Source organism: Mustelus asterias, chromosome 30 (assembly GCF_964213995.1).
Source record: "Mustelus asterias chromosome 30, sMusAst1.hap1.1, whole genome shotgun sequence".
NCBI classification, from domain to species: domain Eukaryota; kingdom Metazoa; phylum Chordata; class Chondrichthyes; order Carcharhiniformes; family Triakidae; genus Mustelus; species Mustelus asterias.
In genome coordinates this window covers 10,142,619-10,162,836 of record NC_135830.1, presented here as the reverse complement: position 1 = coordinate 10,162,836, position 20,218 = coordinate 10,142,619, and the positions used below count along the sequence as shown (strand labels likewise).

The 20,218-nt window shown below is 48.4% G+C and overlaps 2 protein-coding genes and 1 pseudogene across 2 annotated transcripts in view; 1 reads left to right on the top strand and 2 right to left on the bottom strand.

Moving 5' to 3' along the window:
- The window catches only part of LOC144480746 (uncharacterized), a 44,024-nt gene that overhangs the window by 6,958 nt on the left and 16,848 nt on the right, over positions 1–20,218 (top strand). The window lies entirely within an intron of this gene.
- On the bottom strand, positions 1,729–4,081 carry LOC144481023 (uncharacterized; annotated as a pseudogene).
- LOC144481027 (uncharacterized) lies at positions 8,808–18,683 on the bottom strand. The gene is made up of 2 exons (XM_078200664.1): positions 18,589–18,683; positions 8,808–10,592 (listed from the first exon to the last, which is right to left on the bottom strand). The coding sequence occupies exon 2, from the start codon at positions 10,514–10,516 to the stop codon at positions 9,479–9,481; it is 1,038 nt and encodes a 345-aa protein (XP_078056790.1). The 5' UTR covers positions 10,517–10,592; positions 18,589–18,683; the 3' UTR covers positions 8,808–9,478.

Genomic DNA, 20,218 nt, shown 5'->3' with positions numbered 1-20,218 from the left:
AAAGGTCAGGAGAGGGATGATGGAGAAATTGTCATTTACCAAAGGCGTGGGAAGTTTGTCAAAATATTAATTTCCTTTTTAACTCATAATAAATCCAATGTACTGTTTGGAACCACATCCAGGGTTAGGGTGAGGTATTAGTTAAGGTGAGATATTAGGGAGGGTGAGGTGTTGGTTCGAGTGAGGTGTTGGTTCGAGTGAGGTGTTGGTTCGAGTGAAGTGTTGGTTCGAGTGAGGTGTTGGGTCGAGTGAGGTGTTGGTTCGAGTGAAGTGTTAGGGTTCGGCTTTGGGGTGTAGGTTGGGATCTTGCTGTTTGGAGCTGATCATGCAGATAAAGATTGGGATCTTGCTGTGTCTGTGTGTGGTTCCAGTAAGGTTTATATTGTCTGTTTCAGGACCATATTCTTGTTTCCCAAACATTAAGTAACAGATATTTGTTTGTGGGGTTGTTTGATTTGGAACAGTACACTTGGATGTTCAGGTTTATACAATATCATGGTTGTTCTTTTTTTGTAATTGATAAAAATTATGCTAATTTTCTTATTATATGTTAACTGTGTTCTTAAATAAGATTTGACATTGTTTATAATGGGATTGTGAAAACCCAGTACAGGAGGAGGCCATTCAGCCCATCGAGCCTGCACTGACAACAATCCCACCCTATCCCCACAACCCCACATCTATTTACACTGCCAATCTCCCTGAAATTAGGGTCGATTTAGCATGGCCCAATCAACCTAACCAGCACATCTTTGGACTGTGGGAGGAGACCGGAGCAGCCGGAGGAAACCCACGCAGACACAGGGAGAATGTACAAACTCCACACAGACAGTGACCCAAGCCGGGAATTGAATCCGGGTCCCTGGCGCTGAGAGGCAGCAGTGCTAACTACTGTGCCTGCATGCTGCCCTTGTGTTAGTATGTCTTGTGTTAGTTTAAACACTGCAGTTTGGAGAGGGAAGGGAGACTGGAGATGGGGAGTAGATTGTAAGGATGGTGGGGTCAAGGCTTTGTTTTTTGACAAGGGTGTACTGGCGGCAAATTTGAAAGAGGGACAGTACCTGAGAGAATCATTGACAATGTCCGCGGACACAGGGAAGTAGGAGATCAGTAGTTTAGTGGGAATAGGGTCGATGGAGCAGGAGGTGGGGCTCATGGGCAAAATGAGCCCGAAGAGGCCCAATAGAAGAGAAACTAGAGAAAGATGTGGGTTCAGGCCTCAGGAAAGGGTGAAATTTAGAGAGAGTTTGGCCTTGTGGAAGGGAGAGGCAGCTGATCAGATTGTCTCAATCTTAGTGACAAAGAAGCTCCATGAAATCCTCATACTCCACCTGTCTGCGTGGGTTTCCCCAGGTGATCTAGTTTCCTCCCACAGTCCAAAGATGTGTGGGTTAAGTGGATTGGCCATGTTAAATTGCCTCTTAGTGTCCAAAATGTGTATCTTAGAGGGATTAGCCATGGTAGACTTGCGGGGTTATGGGTATTGGGCAGGGGGTGGGTGTGGACTTGGGTAAGAAGCTCTTTTGGAGAGTCGGTGCAGACTCCATGGGCCAAATGGCCTCCTTCTGCATTGTAGGGATTCTTACATATGTTCTAATAGTCTAACTTGTTGGAGATGAGGATTGAGGAGACAGGGGAGTGGGGGAGCTCTTCAAAAGGATCTGAATTGCGAGAGAGATATCGAAAAGATTCAACACAATGCGTATATTCAACACAAAACTGATTTATTTGACTTTTAGTGAGAATATTAGCCCCTGTAAGTGGCTGGGGTTTATTACCAGTGTAAACAGACCCTAATGAACATGGTTTAGTCCTGAATGTCACTGACAGCAAAATTCAATCACTACAGTTACTTGTGAAGTCTCTGGTGTCTGAGCAGGTGCAATGAAGTCATGAATCTCTTCCCACATTCAGAGCAAGTGAATGGTCTCTCCCCGGTGTGAATTCTCTGGTGTACAGTGAGTTGAGAAGATTGCCTGAACCCAGTCCCACAGTGAGAGCACCTGAATGGTCTCTCCTCAGTGTGAATACGTTGATGGAACATCAGTTCCCCAGAACTTTTATAGCACTTCCCACAGTCTGGGCATTTAAAAGGTCTCTCGTCATTGTGAACTCGCTGGTGTGTTCAGCAGAATGGTTGATGTAGTAAATCCCTTCCCACACTCACAGCAGGTGAATGGCCTCACCGCAGAGTGAACTCTCTGATGTTTCAGCAGGCCAGATGACTGAGTGAATCCTTTCCCACACACAGAGCAGGTAAACAGCCTTTCCCCAGAGTGGATTCGCTGGTGTTTCAGCAGGTCTGATGACTGGGTGAATCCCTTCCCACAGTTGGAGCAGGTGAACGGCCTCTCCCCAGTGTGAATTCACTGATGTACAGTGAGCACAGATGATCGCCTGAACCCAGTCCCACAGTGAGAGCACCTGAATGGTCTCTCCCCTGTGTGAACTCGCTGATGTACAATGAGTTGAGATGATCGTCTGAACCCAGTCCCACAGTGAGAGCACATGAACGGTTTCTCATCAGTGTGAAGACGTTGATGGGACATCAGTACCCCAGAACTTTTAAAACACCTCCCACAGGCTGGACATTTAAAAGGTCTTTCGTCAGTGTGAACTCGCTGGTGACTCAACAGTTCGGCTGAAATACTGAATCCTTTCCCACACTCGGAGCAGGTGAATGGTCTCTCGCTGGAGTGAACTCGCTGGTGTTTGGAAAGGTCGGATAACTGAATGAATCCCTTCCCACACACACAACAGGCGAAAGGCCTCTCCCCAGTGTGGCTGCGGCGATGTGTTTCCAGCTTGGACGGGGAAATGAATCCTTTCCCACAGTCCTCACATTTCCATGGTTTCTCCTTAGTTTGACTGCACTTGTGGTTTGACAGGCCAGGTGATTGGCTGAAGCCTTGTGCACACACACAACATGTGTACGGCTTCTCTCCACTGTGAACGGTGCTTTTTCCTTCCATGTTTAAAATCTGATGATATTCAGTTCAGAATAAATTGAGCGACTCTGTCCAATACTGATGTTATCTTTTGTTCGAGCTTCTGGACTGCAATTCCCCTGTGAAATTGATCTAAAACACAAAAAAAGGGAGTGAGAGAAAACCATTAAAACACAAAGGCAGATTGTGAAATTGAGCTGAATGAATCTGGTAATGTGTGGGTCCGGTTCTCGGAAAAAGTGGTTGAGGCAGAGTCCTTGAATATCTTTAAGGCAGAACTGGATAGATTCTTGATAAGCAAGGGGGTGGAAGGTTATTGGGAGTAGGCAGGAATGTGAAGTTGAGGTTAAAATTTAACCAGCCACAGGCTGGAGCAGACTCGAGGGAACAAGTGGCCTGCTCCTGCTCCTAATTTGCATATAAAAGGCACAGGAGATGTGAGGAAGAATGCTTTTACACAGCAAGTGGTAATGACCTGAAACTTGCTGCCAATGAGTGGGGTGGAGATGGACACAATGAATAATTTTAAACGGACATTGGATAGACACGTAAGGAAAATAAAGCTGCAAAGATATGAGGAGAGAGCAGGGGAATGGGACTGACTGGATTGCTCTAGACAGCTCGCATGGACCCAATGGGCTGAATGGCCTCATCTGATTACAGGAAAATGTCAGAATGACATTTTCCTGTAATCTCACCTAATTTAACCCTGGGAGTTCAGATATCACTCAGGTACATCGTTCTACACCCTCTCCAAGGCCATTATGTCCTGTTGCCCGGAACTGAGCACAGTTCTCCCGGTGTGGTCTAACCAGGGTTTGTGAATCTCGGGGCCTTTCCAGTCACACTGAAATCCAAAATCTTCTCTCACAGACAGAACCGACAAACCTGTTACCTTCCACATTCAGATGCTGCTGATATTCAGGTTCTGATGTATTGCGTGACTCCATCAGATCACGATGTGATGTTTGATTTGAGTTTCCTGTCTGTCAATTCTCTACTTCCAGCACCCTGTAAATTTACAGAAACCATCACAGTCAGTCCAGGATAGAAATTCACAACATTCTCTCCTCCGAGTTGCCAATTGTGATTAAATGTTTCCTGGAAGTTTTACCACGTCTTTTCTATTGTGCCCATCCTCCAACCACTAATCAGTCAACACATCCTTCCCCACTGCCTTCCTGGGCCAATTGGAAAGCAAAAAAGACTCCTCACCCTATAGCATAATGATTGATAGTTAGGCAAACAACTTTTATCCATTTTCAATATTTTTATATCCGGTGAAGAGAAATGTTCAATGGAAAATGACAACAAAAGATATCTTTTTTAATGTCCTGAATGTTTTAGAGACTGAGGTTTGAATCCCACTACAGCAGATGGTGAAATTTGAATTCAATAAATATCTGGAATTGAAAGTCTAATGATGACCATGAAACATTGTCGATTGTTGTAAAAAGCCAACTGATTCACTAATGTCCTTGAGTCAAGGAAATCTGCTGCCTGACCTGGTCAGGTCTATATGTGATTCCAGATCCACAGCAGTGTGGTTGGTTGACTCTTAAAATGCCCTCTGAAGTGCACTCAGTTCAAGGGCAAATAAAGATGGGCAATAAATGCTGGCCCAGCCAGTAGCAGCCACATTCCCTGGATGCATTGGGAAACAAATCTCCCATCCTTATCTGGTCTGGCCTAAATATGACTCCAAACCACTGAGATGCGTAGGTTAGAGGGATTAGCGGGTAAATATGTAGGGATATGGGGGTAGGGCCTGGGTGGGATTGTGGTCGGTGCAGACTCGATGGGCCAAATGGCCTCTTTCTGCACTGTAGGGTTTCTATGATTTTATGTGGTTGACACTTAAAATGCCCTGTGACATGGTCTAGCAAGCCACTCAGTTGAAGGACAAATAGGGATGGGCAATAAATACTGGTCCAGCCAGCGACTCCAACATTCTCTGAATGAATAAAAAAATTCCTGGAGACTCCAGTCCAACCCGGGAGAGTTGGTAACTGGTCCAGGCTCTCAGCGCATGCGCCCTGCTGAATATTTTTGTTCCTGTAAAGATGGCGGCCGCTGACACGGGCCTGGAGCCGCTCAGCACCGACTCTATTCGGTACCAATTGAAGCGGGACCAGGAACATTTTATTCTGGGTTGAAGACTCTAGGGGGTATTTATGAAGCCTCCCGGCCCACTCCGCTGCTTCTATCCCTCCCCGGTCACCCAGCGGCTCCATTACTGAACCTCACTCCATTGTTTCTTTCCGGCTCCTCGCAGCGCCAGTCACAGCCCGGACTGCGCATGCTCCGGTCTGAGCCAGGGACCGCGTTTGCGCAAAACGGTGCTGTAATGTGGATAGGGCACATTCTCACCCGCAGAGAATGTTGGGTAATCACCCCGCCATTCACACTGGTTTTGTTAAATAGAAAATATGCTTTGCGATCTGAATATGATTGGTACCATTGGGCCACAATAACAAATGTATTAAATTGATTCATGTGGAACTAAGGAGTGATATAGTAACTAAGGACTGGGGTGGCACAGTTGCAAGCACTGCTGTCTCACAGCGCCAGGGAATCAAGTTCAATTCCGGCCTCGGGTCACTGTCTCTGTGGACTTTGCATGTTCTCCCCGTGTCTGTGCGGGTTTCCTCCCACAGTCCAAAGATGTGCAGGTTAGGTTAATTGGCTATGCTAAAGTGCCCCTTAGTGTCAGGGGGATTAGCAGGGTGAATAGTTGGAGTTATGGGGATAGTGCATGGGTAGGATTGATGTCAGCAGAGACTTAATGGGCTGAATGGCCTCCTGTAGGAATTCTCTGAATCTATGAGCATAGGGTCTCCACCACAGTTCGGTCCTGGGTCTGATTGACAACAGAACAAACATCTACAGTTAGAAGTGAATGCATTGGGGTCTCAGCACGTTTTCCCCATAGACACAACAGTTAAACTGCCCCTTGTCAATAAGAATGCTGGCATTGGATCAAATGCTTTGAGCTCTTAAAATCAGAGTGTTAGCCACTGAGGAAAACTAAGGAAATCCCTTTGCACATGTGAAGTGTCTGAGTGTTGTCCCCCCTAGTCTAACTGTGCTGTTCTATCAGTAAATGAGATGACTGAGTGAATCCATGTGAAGGGCAGTGTGTGTCAGAGTGCAGCAGTCCCTCAATGTCAGACTGCAGTGTCAGCCTAGATAATGTGCTCAGCTTGATGAGTATTTCCTGTTGTTATTGATGTGGATCATTCAGAAACAATGGACTCTGATGATGTCATCCAGTCCTGCTGCGATGATGTCATGAAGACTATTACATCACAGCGGAACCTTAGTGCTGAAAACAGTGTTGTTCCAGACGGCAGCAAGTCCATTACTGATAGATCTAAAATGAAAATAGCGGGAATGAAAGCACCCCAAGTTATTTCAGAGAAGTTTCATAGTGAAAAAATTAGCATTAGTGGTTCGCATTGTTTCCTCACAGCACCAGGGCCCTGGTTTCAATTTTGGCCTCGGGTGACTATCTGTCTGGAGTTTGCACATTATCCCCATGTCTGCATGGGTTTCCTCCGGGTGCTCCGGTCTACTCCCACAGTCCGAAGATGTGCAGGTTAGGTGGATTGGCCACGCTAAATTGACCCTTAGTGTCCCAAGTTGTGCAGGTTAGATGGATTAGAAATGGTAAATGTGTTACAGGTATAAGTGGGGGAGAGGGCCTGGGTAAGATTCCTTCTCATCGCTGTCTTAATTGGATGACTTACTCTGAGTAGTGAGGGAACAGAATTTTTAGTGATGACTGGTCTTTCCAATTTTTAATTGGAGGAAATTTCTGCTCATCCAGAACTGAATGTGAGATGAGCAGTTTGATAATTTAGTAACAGTGGAGGAATGGAGAGGGATGGGGGTGAGGTAGAGCTGGGTGTTGTCAGTGTACAGGTGAAAACCAACACGGTGCTTTTGGATGATGTCACCCAGTGGCAGCGTGGAGATCATAGAAATCATCATAGAAACCCTACAGTACAGAAAGAGGCCATTCGGCCCATCGAGTCTGCACCGACCACAATTCCACCCAGGCCCTACTCCCATATCCCTACATATTTTACCTGCTAATCCACGCATCCCAGGACACTAAGGGGCAATTTTAGCATGGCCAATCAACCTAACCCGCACATCTTTGGACTGTGGGAGGAAACCGGAGCACCCGGAGGAAACCCACGCAGACACGAGGAGAATGTGGAAACTCCACACAGATAGTGACCCAAGCCGGGAATCGAACCCGGGTCCCTGGAGCTGTGAAGCAGCAGTGCTAACCACTGTGCTACCGTGCCGCCCGAAAATAGTGAAATTCCGTCCCTGGGGAGCCTCGAACCACCAACCTTTCGGTTAACAGCCGAACGCGCCGACCAATTGCACCACAGAGACTGCAGTGATGAGAAATAGGAGGGGCCAAGGACAGATCCTCGGGGGACACTGAGTTCAGGGGTTTTGGAGAGGAAAAGGAAGTTGGAGATGGGGCAGTAATTTGCAAAGATAGTGGGGTTTAGTGTTTTTTTTAGGATGGGTGATGACGGTACATTTACAGTGAGAGAAACAGTAAGAAATGGGAGAGAATTGTGAACAGTGTCAGCTAACGTGGGGAAGTCGGATGGACAGCAGCTTTGTGAGAATGGAGTCCAGGGAGTTGAAGGCAGGTCTCATGGACAAGATGAGCTCAGAGGGAGATAGAAGATAGGAGAGAAACTGGAGAAAGATAGAGCTCAGACAAGGAGGAACTTTACAGACACTTTGGTCCGGTGGTCTGTGGAAGGGAAGGAAGCAGCAAAGGCAGCTGATTGGATTGGCTCAATATTAGTCACAAGGAACCATAGAATCTGTACAGTGCAGAAAGAGGCCTTTTGGCCCATCGAGTCTGCACTGACTCTGAAAAAGCATCCCACCCAAGCCTTCCCCTCCACTCCATCCCTGTAACCCCACATATTTACCATGGCTAATCCACCGAAATTACACATCTTTGGACACTTGGGTGCAATTTAGCATGGCTAATTCACCTAACCTGCACGGCTTCGGAGTGTGGGAGGAAACTAGAGAACCCGGAGGAAACCCACGCAAACACGGGGAGAACGTGCAACCTCCACATGGTCACACAAGGCCAGAATCAAACCTGTGTCCCTGGCACTGAGGGAGCAGTGCTAAATACTGTGTCACCTTATATGCCATGAGCTCCTCACACTTGTTGGAGGTGAGGATGGAGGTAACAGGGAGAGCCCTTTAAAAGGAAATAATTTGTGATCGAGATATACCTTGTTTAATACAAAGCTGATTTATTTGACTTTTATCTCGAATATTAACTCCTATAACTGAGCTGGAGTTTATTTAATGTTAAGGGCCCGGTTTATGCTCAATATTGTGCTGTCTGTGGTTGGGGAGGATGCAGAGATGGGAACAATTCAAGAGGTCCACACAAGATTGAATAAAAACAGCATTGAGACTGGTTTATTTTTCGGTGTGCATTCTGCAGGCTTAAATTCCCCAACTACTGGCAGCCTGCAGAGACCTGATGATGTCGCAGAGTGATCACATGACTGTCATCTTAAAGGGGCCATGCCACACACAGCAATACCCCAAATACACAACAGCAAATCTGAGTTTGCAATTTATATTGCATGAGGAGAGGTTGTGAAATCTGGAAATTATGTCCCAGACTTCTTGTGATGGTTTTATCGCAATCAAAATGTTAATTAAGAAATGGGGGAAAAAAAACAAATGAAATAGAATTACACTTAAAGTAATACAATGGCTTCACACAATATCAATACTTTAAACAGTTCAATCTGTCCAGCAACACCTTATAGATTTTAAGATCTATAAAAATCCAGTAACTTTTTATTTTAACCACTCAGTGCCTTTACTCCTGTTGGTATTGCTTCTGAGGTTAACAGCAGTTGGCTTTTCAAATCCGGCCTCCTTCACACTGCTTTCTGGGAGTTAACCAACTATTACTGCTGTTGACCGAGACCTGAAACAACTCCCTTCATAGGTTTCAGTTTCCCATTAACTCTGTTCTTTCCTCTCATCTCTCTATTCGCACCCAATTTCCTCACAACTAATCTCTCCCAGAATTGATAAACATCATCTCTTTATTTTAACATCGATAACTTAAAAGAAAAGTAAATTCACTTTAATCATACTTTACTCATGACAACTTTGTGGCACAGAATACATATATTATTTTTTGATCACAAACAGCCCATTCAGATCTATTTTCTATACCCACCCCTACTAAGCTGTTTTGAATAAGCATCTGTTTGAGGTCTTGCTGGGCTCATTAACACATCAAACTCTCAGTTTAAATTCACACGGCCACTCTGTCTCCTGCTGTAATTACCACTCTCACACTCCATCAGTTTTAAAAAATGAGCAGAATATTACCCATAGAAAATATTTCAATTTTTTAGATTTTCTTGACATAACATCAGTAGAAATGGACTTCAGTGAACATGGTTCATTCCTGGATATGATTGATAGTAAAATCCAGTCACTGATTATTTGTGAACTCGCTGGTGACTTGTCAGGGTAGACAACCGAGTGAATCTCTTCCCACACACTAAGCAGGTGAATGGTCTCTCCCCCGTGTGAACTTGCTGGTGTACAGTGAGGTGACATGATTGCCTGAACCCATTCCCACAGTGAGAGCACCTGAACGGTCTCTCCTCAGTGTGAACACGTTGATGGCGCATCAGTTCCCCAGAACTTTTGTAGCACTTCCCACATTCTGGACATTTAAATGGTCTCTTGTCAGTGTGAACAAGTTGATGGCGCATCAGTTCCCGGGAACTTTTATAACACTTCTCACAGTCAGCGCATTTAAAAGGTCTCTCATCAGTGTGAACTTGCTGGTGTTTCAGCAGAGTGGATGAATCGCCGAATCCCTTCCCACACTTGGAGCAGGTGAATGGCCTCTCCCCAGTGTGAACTCGACTGTGTTGTACCAGGCCTGATGATCGAGTGAATCCCTTCCCACATTCAGGGCAGGCGAATGGTCTCTCCCCAGTGTGAATTCGCTGGTGTACAATGAGTTCAGATGATTGTCTGAACCCAGTCCCACAGTGAGAACACCTGAACAGTTTCTCATCGGTGTGAACTCGTTGATGGCGTAACAGTTCCCAGGAAATCTTGTAGCACTTCCCACAGTCTGGACATTTAAATGGTCTCTCATCAGTGTGAACTCGTTGGTGTTTCAGCAGAGTTGATGAACCAGTGAATCCCTTCCCACACTTGGAGCAGGTGAACGGCCTCTCCCCAGTGTGAACTCGCTGGTGTTGTTGCAACCCAGATGATCGAGTGAATCCCTTCCCACACTCAGGACAGCTGAATGGTCTCTCCCCAGTGTGTGTGCGATGGTGTGTCTGGAAAATGGATGATCGAGTGAATCCCTTCCCACATTCAGGGCAGGTGAATGGCTTCTCCCCAGTGTCGCTGAGCTGATGAGTTTCCAGCTCAGACGGGGATCTGAATCCCTGCTCACAGTCCGCAGATTTCCACAAGTTCTCCACATTGTGAACATTGCTATTTTCTTGCATGTTAAAAATCCGATGATATTCAGATCCTGATGTGATGTCTGATTTTTCCAACTGAAAATCCTTTCCTTCTAAAGCTCTGTGAATTGACGTAAAACAGAGAAAAGGGAGTGAGAGAGAGTCCACAAAGGCAGCTTGTGAAATTGAACTGAATGAATCTGGTAATTTGTGGGTCTGGCACCAGGAAAAAGCAACCATGAAAGCTGCTGGATGGTCGAAAGCCCCAACTGGTTCACTGATGTCCTTCAGGGGAGGAAACCTGCCACTTGGTCTGAGTCTACACAAAACTCTGGCCTCTATAAGAATGTATGAAATAGGAGCAGGAGGAAACCATAAGCTCCACTGAGCCTGCTCCATCATTCACTACAATTGTGGCTAATCTTGGTTTTATCTCCAATTTGCCACCCCCTCCCCCGAATCCTTTGATTCCCTGAAAAGTCTCTCCATCTCTGGGTTAGACATTTCCTCCATTTTAATCTGGGAAAACTGAATCTATTTTCAAAAAAAAAATCATAGAAACCCTACAGTACAGAAAGAGGCCATTCGGCCCATCGGGTTTGCACCGACCACAATCCCACCCAGGCCCTACCCCCATATCCCTACGTATTTTACCCACTAATCCCTCTAACCTACACATCTCAGGACACTAAGGGGCAATTTTTTTAAGCATGGCCAATCAACCTAACCCGCACATCTTTGGAATGTGGGAGGAAACCGGAGCACCCGGAGGAAACCCACACAGACACGAGGAGAATGTGCAAACTCCACACAGACAGTGACCCAAGCTGGGAATCGAACCAAGGTCCCTGGAGCTGTGAAGCAGCAGTGCTAACCACTGTGCTACCGTGCCGCCCAATTTTCCACTCTTGGTTACAAATTCCAATCCCTACCCATTGACGCCATCCCTTTCCTCGGAAATCCCTTTCCACACACTGAACCAGACTGTTCACAATCACGGCAAAATATTTCACCCCAACCTGAGAATCTGACCATAAATGCACATCATTACCAGGACCACTTTCTTTCACCTCAGTAACATCACCCAACTCCAGTCTAGTCTCAGTTCATCTGCTGTTGAAACCATCATCCATTCCTTTGTTACCTTCAGACATAACGATCCTAACACACTGTTGGCCAGTCTCCCTCACTCAACCTGTCTGTAATCCTGAGGTCATCACAATTCTGCTGCCCATATGGTGACTCACACCAAATCCTGTTCACCCATCACCCATTTGCTCACTGACCGACAAAGGCTCATGTTTAAGGAACAACATTTTAAATTTCTCATCCTTATTTTCAAATCCCTCCATGGTCTCGCCCTCCCTATTTTTCTGCAATCTCCTCTCGCCTCACAACCTTCCAATGTCTCTACACTCCTTTCACTCCAGCTTCCTCAGCATTCACAGTTTTAATCACTTTATCCTTGATGTCTGCACTCCCAGCTGCCAAGGCCATAATCTTTAGAATTTCCCCCTCGCCTCTCCCCCTCTGTATCTTCCTTTCCTCCTTTACGATAATCATTAAAATTACCTCTTTGACCAAACCTTTGGCCATCCACCCTCTTGTCTACTTACATGATTCTTGGTCAAATGGTGCTTTCTAACACATCTGCGAAACCCCTCGGAATGTTCCAGTGTATGAAAGGTGCTATATAAATACACATTGTTTTGACTTGGGAATATATCACTGTTTCTTCATCATCACTGGGTGTATAATCTATAACCCTTACCTAACAGCACCTTCATCACACAGACTGCAGCGGTTCAAGGAGGTCAAACGTCATCTTCCCCACACGTACCTGGGGATGGGGAATATTTGCTGCTGGTCTTGTTAGTGAAAGAGAACCAGTACACACAGGACGGGCTGAACAGTCTTCTTCTGTGGTGCAATAATTCAATGTTTCTCTGACTTAATGAAAAAGAGACCAACTCTGGAGGCCAGGAACTGACTTCTGGAATCAATAATGCATTGCCCCCTTAAAAAGATGCCAGCTGCACATGTGCCCTGCTGCCCATTGCACTCAATAAAGATGGCGGTCGCGCTGCCCATTGTTCTCGAAAGATGGCTGCTGCCAATTCGGTCATACAGGGCCTCGGGCTTCGTATTTATGGTTTGAGGCCAAGACTGGGTGTTTATGAAGTCTTCACTCTCACTTGCAGGCTCCAGTTAACCTCACTCACCCGCTGTCTCCAATCAGTTTCTGCTCTCCCTGCGGCTCCGACACCACCCCATCCACCCATTGCCAACAGCTGCACTGCGCATGCTCCAGTCAGTGCGGCACTGCGCCTGCGTAATGATTCTTGGACTGAAGATAGGGCTTATCCACCCTCTCGGTGCATGCTGGGTAACTATGTGGGGGAAAACAAGTACAAGGACTTTGGGGAAAAAAGGGAGGTTGCACCGGGGGGCGGGTCAGGTGTGGAGGTGGGGGTGGGGGTGGGGGTGGAGGTGGAGGTGGGGGTGGGGGTGGGGGCGGAGGTGGGGGCGGAGGTGGGGGCGGGGGTGGGGGCGGGGGTGGGGGCGGGGGTGGGGGCGGGGGTGGGGGCGGGGGAGGGGGTGGGGGAGGGGGTGGGGGTGGGGGGGAGGAGGTGGGGGTGGGGGGGAGGAGGTGGGGGTGGGGGTGGAGGTGGGTTTGGAGGTGGGGGTGGATGTGGAGGTGGGGGAGGTGGAGGTGGGGGAGGTGGAGGTGGGGGAGGTGGAGGTGGGGGGGAGGTGGGGGCGGGGGTGGGGGCGGGGGTGGGGGCGGAGGTGGGTTTGGAGGTGGGGGCGGAGGTGGGGGTGGGGGTGGGGATGGGGGTGGAGGTGGAGTGGGGGTGGGGGCGGAGGTGGGGGCGGGGGTGGAGTGGGGGTGGGGGTGGGGGCGGGGGTGGGGGCGGGGGTGGGGGCGGGGGAGGGGGTGGGGGAGGGGGTGGGGGTGGGGGGGGAGGTGGGGGTGGGGGGGAGGAGGTGGGGGTGGGGGTGGAGGTGGGTTTGGAGGTGGGGGTGGATGTGGAGGTGGGGGAGGTGGAGGTGGGGGAGGTGGAGGTGGGGGAGGTGGAGGTGGGGGGGAGGTGGGGGGGAGGTGGGGGCGGGGGTGGGGGCGGGGGTGGGGGCGGGGGTGGGGGCGGAGGTGGGTTTGGAGGTGGGGGCGGAGGTGGGGGTGGGGGTGGGGATGGGGGTGGAGGTGGAGTGGGGGTGGGGGCGGAGGTGGGGGCGGGGGTGGGGGCGGGGGTGGAGTGGGGGTGGGGGTGGGGGTGGAGGTGGGGGTGGGGGTGGAGGTGGGGGTGGGGAATGGAGGTGGGGGTGGAGGTGGGGGCGGAGGTGGGGGTGGAGTGGGGGTGGGGATGGGGGAGTACTTTTCAAAGATGTTGGGGTCAGTGGTGTTTTTTAGGATGCGTGTTGACATTAGATTTGAAGGTGAGAGACAGTGCAAGAAGAGGGACAGAGAGCTGTTCACAATATTTGCTAACATTGAGAAGTTGGGAAATCAGCAGTTGATGGGAATAAGGTCAATGAAGCAGAAGAGGGGGTCTCATCAACAAGATTAGTTCTGACAAGAGATAAACTGGAGAAAGATGCAAGTTCAGAACCAGTACAAAAATGGACTTTAGATTTAGGTTCAGTTGGGAGTGCAGGAGGACATGCCAGGAGCAGAGCCAGGCATATCTAAACATGAGGTGTCAACCTGGTGAAGCTACCAAACAGGACTACTTGCATGCCAAATGGCAAAAACAGCAAGTGATAAACAGAGCTAAGTGATCCCACAACCAATGGATCAGATCTAAGCATTGCAGTCCTTCCACATCCAGTTGTGAATGGTGGTGGACAATTAAACAACTCACTGGAGGAGGAGGCTCCACAAATATCCCCATCCTCAATGATGGAGGAGCCCAGCACATCAGTGCAAAAGGTAAGGCTGAAGCATTCGCAGCAATCTTCAGCCAGAAGTGCCAAGTGGATGATCCATCTCGGGCCTCCTCCAGTGTTCCCCAGTATCTCAGATACCAGTCTCCAGCCAATTTGATTCACTCCATGTGATATCAGGAAATGGTTGGAGGCACTGGATACTGCAAAGGCAATGGGCCCTGATAACATTCCGGCAATAGTACTGAAGACTTGTGCTCCATAACTTGCCGCTCCCCTAGCCAAGCTCTTCCAGTACAGTTACAACACTGGCATTGACCCAACAATGTGGAAAATTGCCCAGGTGTGTCCTGTACACAAAAAGCAGGACAAATCCAACCCGGCCAATTACCCGGCCCAGTCTACTCCCTCGATTATTAGTAAAGTGATGGAAGGGGTCATCAACAGTGCCATCAAGCAGCACCTGCTCAGCAATAACCTGCCCAGTGACGCCCAGTTTGTGTTTTGTCAGTGTCACTCAGCTCCTGGCCTCATTACAGCCTTGGTTCACATATGGACAAAAGAGCTAAATTCCAGAGGTGAGGTGAGAGTAACAGCCCTTGATATTGAGAACATAAGAACTAGAAACATAGAAATCCTACAGTGCAGAAAGAGGCCATTTGGCCCATCGAGTCTGCACCGATCACAATCCCACCCAGGCCGTACCCCTATATCCCTACATATTTCCCTGTTAATCCCTCTAACCTACGCATCTCAGGACTCTAAGGGGCAATTTTTAACATGGCCAATCAACCTAACCCGCACATCTTTGGACTGTGGGAGGAAACCGGAGCACCCGGAGGAAACCCACGCAGACACGAGGAGAATGTGCATACTCCACACAGACAGTGACCCAAGCCGGGAATCGAACCCAGGTCCCTGGAGCTGTGAAGCAGCAGTGCTAACCACTGTGCTACCGTGCCACCCTAGGAACAGGTGTGGGCCATCTGGCCCCTCAAGCCTGCTCCACCATTCAGCAAGATCACAGCTGAACTTTTTGTGGACTCAGCTCCACTTACCCGCCCGCTCACCATAACCCTTAATTCCATTTCTGTTCAAAAATTTATCGATCCTTGCCTTAAAAACATTCAATGAGGTAGCCTCAACTGCTTCACTGGGCAGGGAATTCCACAGATTCACAACCCTTTGTGTGAAGAAGTTCCTCCTCAACTCAGTCCTAAATCTGCTTCCCTTTATTTTGAGGCTATGCCCCTTAGTTCTAGTTTCACCCACCAGTGGAAACAACTTCCCTGCTTCTATCTTATCTATTCCCTTCATAATCTTATATGTTTCTATAAGATCTCCCCTCATTCTTCTGAATTTCAATGAGTATAGCCCCAGTCTACTCAGTCTCTCCTCAAAAGCCATGATATTCGACCTAATGTGGCATCAAGGAGCTCTAGCGAAACTGGAATCAATGGGTATCATGGGGCAAACTTTCCACTGGTTGAAGTCATACTTGGTACATAGGAAGATGGTTGTGGAGGGTCAGTCATCTCAACTCCAGGCCATCTCTGCAGGAGTCCCTCAGAGTACTGTCCTAGGCTCGACAATCTTCAGCTGCTTCATCAATGATCTTCCTCCATCATAAGGTCAGAAGTGGGGATGTTCACTGATGATTGCACAATGTTCAGCACCATGCGTGACTCCTCAGATACTGAAGCAGTCCATGTGCAAATACAACAAGATCTGGACGATATCCAGACTTGGGCTGACAAGTGGCAAGTAACATTCACGCCACATAAATGCCAGGCAATGACCATCGCCAATAAGAGATGCGCTAACCACTGCCCTTTGACTTTCAATGGTGCAACCATCACTGAATCCCCCACTGTCAATATCCTTGGGGTTACCAGTGACCAAAACTCAACTGGACTCACCACATAAACACATTGGCTACAAGAGCAGGTCAGAGTCTAGGAATACTGCGGCGAGTAACTCACCACCTGACACCCCAGAGCCTATCCACCATCTGCAAGGCACAAGTCAGGAATGTGATTGAATACTCCCCACTTGCCTGGATGGGTGCAGCTCCAACAACACTCAAGAAGCTTGATACCATCCAGGAGAAAGCAGCCCGCTTGATTGACACCACATCTACAAACATTCAATCCCTCCATTGACGCTCAGAAGCAGCAGTGTGTACTATCTACAAGATGCACTGCAGCAATTCACCAAGGATCCTTAGACAGCGCCTTCCAAACCCATGGCCACTTCCATCTAGAAGGCCAAGGGCAGCAGATAAATGGGAACACAAACATGCAAGTTCCCCTCCAAGCCACTCACTATCCTGACTTGGAAATATATTGCCGTTCCTTCACAGTCACTGGGTCAAAATCCTGAAATTCCCTCCCTAGCGGCATTGTGGGTCAACCCACAGAACATGGACTGCAGCGATTCAAGAAGGCAGCTCACCACCACCTTCTCAAGGGCAACGGGGGATGGGCAATAAATGCTGGCCAGCCAGTGACGCCCATGTCCCATAAATGAATAAATTTGGAGACAGTTTTATCCGGTGAGCTAGAGGAAGGGAGGGAAGCAGCAGAGGCAGCTGATTAGATTGTTTCAATCTTAGTGACAAAGAAGCTCCATGAGCTCCTCACTTTGTTATTAGAGGTGACGATGGAGGAGACAAGGAAGGAGAGACCTTCAAATGGAACTAACTTCTGTTACTGAGAATAAAAAGACTCAACGTGCTATGTTTAATACAAACTGATCTGACTTGCTTTTTATTCAGAATATAATTCCTTATAACTGGGTTGGAGTTTATGAACATCAGTAGCAACAGACGTCAATGAAGCTGGTGTAGTCCAGGATGTGACTAACAGCAAAATCCAATCACTGAGATTTCTTGTGAATTTGCTGGTGCATTAGCAGGTTGGATAACTGAGTGAATCCCTTCCACACACGGAGCAGGGGAATGGCTTCTCCCCAGTGTGAACTTGCGGGTGTACAATAAGGTCAGATGATCATCTGAACCCAGTCCCACACTGAGAGCACCTTCCGTGGTCACTTTTTCCTTGTGCCGGCCCAACAAGTTACCAGATTCATTCAGCTCAATTTCACAATCTGCCTTTGTGTTTTTGTGGGTTCTCGTTTACTCCTATTTTACTGTTTTAAATCAATTTCACAGGATTTTAGAAGGAAATAATTTGCAGTCGGGAAATTGAAATCAAACATTACATCAGGATCTAACTCACACAGATTTAATTGTAAATGGAATATCATCAGATTTAAAAGATGAAAGGAAAAAGCACTGTTCACATTGGGGAGAAACCATACACATGTTCTGTGTGTGGACAAGCTTCAGTCAATCATCTGGCCTGTGTGAACATATTGATGAGACAGTAGTGCCCCAGAACTTTTATAGCACTTCCCACAGTCTGGGCAGTTAAAAGGTCTCTCACCAGTGTGAACTCATTGGTGTACAGTGAGGTCAGATGATCGTCTGAATCCAGTCCCACAGTGAGAACACCTAAAGGGTCTCTCATCAGTGTGAACACGTTGATGGGATATCAGTTCCACAGGACTTTTATAACACTTCTCGCAATCTGAACATTGGAATGGTCCCTCCCCAGTGTGAACTCACTGGTGTCTCAGCAGATTGGAGGAGTGAGCAAATCCCTTCCCACACTGGGAGCAAGTGAACAGCCTCTCACCTGCGTGAATGTGTTGGTGTGTCTGCAAGTGGTAGGAGTGTGTGAATCCCTTCCCACACAGGGACCAGGTGAATGGTCTCTCTCCAGTGTGAGTACACTGAAGAATTTCCAACTTGGATGGGTAATCGAACCCTTTCCCACAGTCCCCACATTTCCATGGTTTCTCCCCATTGTGACGGTATTTACAGCCAGATGACCCTTTGTCAAAGCTATTTCCCTTTCTTTCCTTCTCTGCCACCGCTCTGCCTCATCAATAAGACATTGGGACTCAGAGGGTTGATGCAGTTTGATGGACAAGTTGTCTCCATTCTGAACAATGGGGAACAAGCCCCTCCCACTTAATGACAATAATACCCCCGAAAACGATGGCGGCTGCGCATGCGCACTGCTGCATATTGCCCCCAATACATTTGCGGCCAATAACCCCGGACGAACATGAGGAGCTGCAGCCCTGTTCGGTACAAACTGGGTCCGGGAAGTTCTCTTCCGCGGTTTGCGGCTTACACAACATGCTTACGCAGCGCTTCCACCCACCTGGGCGATCCATTGCTCTCTCCGTGCCGCCAATCACCTCTAACAGATTTCCGAGCCCAAACCAAAAACCGTTTTCCATCGCCATTACTCACACTGCGCATGCTCCAGTCAAAGCGGGCCCCGCCCCTCATTCACTGTGATTGGTTGGAGGACCAGCCTCTCCCGCTCGGACCTCCAACCCCGCCCCTCCTCTTCCCATCGGTCCGCGCTGCCGTCAATCAGCCGGGCATTGTGACGGTGACTTGCTGCTTGTCCAATAATCACAGTGACAGAGTCTCAGTGTCACAATGACACACAGACTCCAATACAATCAGAGTGGGGATGGAGCACAGAGACAACACAGCAAAGCACTGACTTACTCTGAGTGTAACAATGACACACACAGGCTCCAATACAATCAGAGTGGGGATGGAGCACAGAGACAACACAGCAAAGCACTGACTTACTCTGAGTGTAACAATGACACACACAGGCTCCAATACAATCAGAGTGGGGATGGAGCACAGAGACAACACAGCAAAGCACTGACTTACTCTGAGTGTAACAATGACACACACAGGCTCCAATACAATCAGAGTGGGGATGGAGCACAGAGACAACACAGCAAAGCACTGACTTCAAATCAGAAAATGCTGCAAAACCTCAGCAGGTCTGACAGCAACTGTGGAGAGGGATTCCAGCCAACGCTTCAAGTCTGGATGACCCTTCGTCATGGATTGGCTTGATTTACTTTGGATTGACTGACTCTGAGTGTAACAAACACAGTGTTTGTTCCAATAATATAAGAGTCAGGCTGCAGTGTGTTAGTGAACACAGTATTGGATCCAATGTAATGATAGTACAGACGGTTTAGAATCCCTACAGTGCAGGAGGCCATTGAGTTTATACCAACAGTGATCCCACCCAGTCCACCCATGTAGATATCCTGCTAATCCCCGACACTAAGGGCCAATTTAGCATGGCCAATCAATCTAATCTGCACATTTTTGGAGTGTGGGAGGAAACAAGAGTACCTGGAGGTAACCCACACAGATACAGGGAGAATGTAGGTCGGTCCGTGGGAGATGGACCCCCTTCCGGAGGAGCTCAGGCCTTTCACCTGTAGCAGGACCAACCGCCTCTGCTTGGGGGCCCATCTCTGCCCCGCCAAAGAATCCTGGCCGGCGAACTGGCGGGAGGTGGAGGCCAAGGTCTCCGCCCACCTGAATCGCTGGACAGGACTGCTCCGAGTGCTGTCCTACGGGGCGCGAGTTCTCGTCATAAACCAGTTGCTCGCCTCCATGCTGTGATACCGGCTGGTCCCTTTGACCCCTCCCCCTGGCTTTGTCACCAATCTCCAGAAAACCCTCCTGCGGTTCTTCTGGGACAACCGACTGCACTGGATCTCTGCCGTGGTTCTGCATCTCCCGCTTGCGGAGGGCAGTCACACAGGTGGCGACCTTCCGCCTTCAGACCCTGCAGAGGTACCTTTACGTTGAGTCTTCTTCACGATGGTGTGCCATGGCGACGTATTTCTTCCATCAGTTGCACGGCCTGAATTATGACGTGCAGCTCCTGCATATAAATCTGGGATGTTTCGACCGCCCTGCAGGAGTTGCCTGTCTTTTACTAGGACCTCCTCAATGTCTGG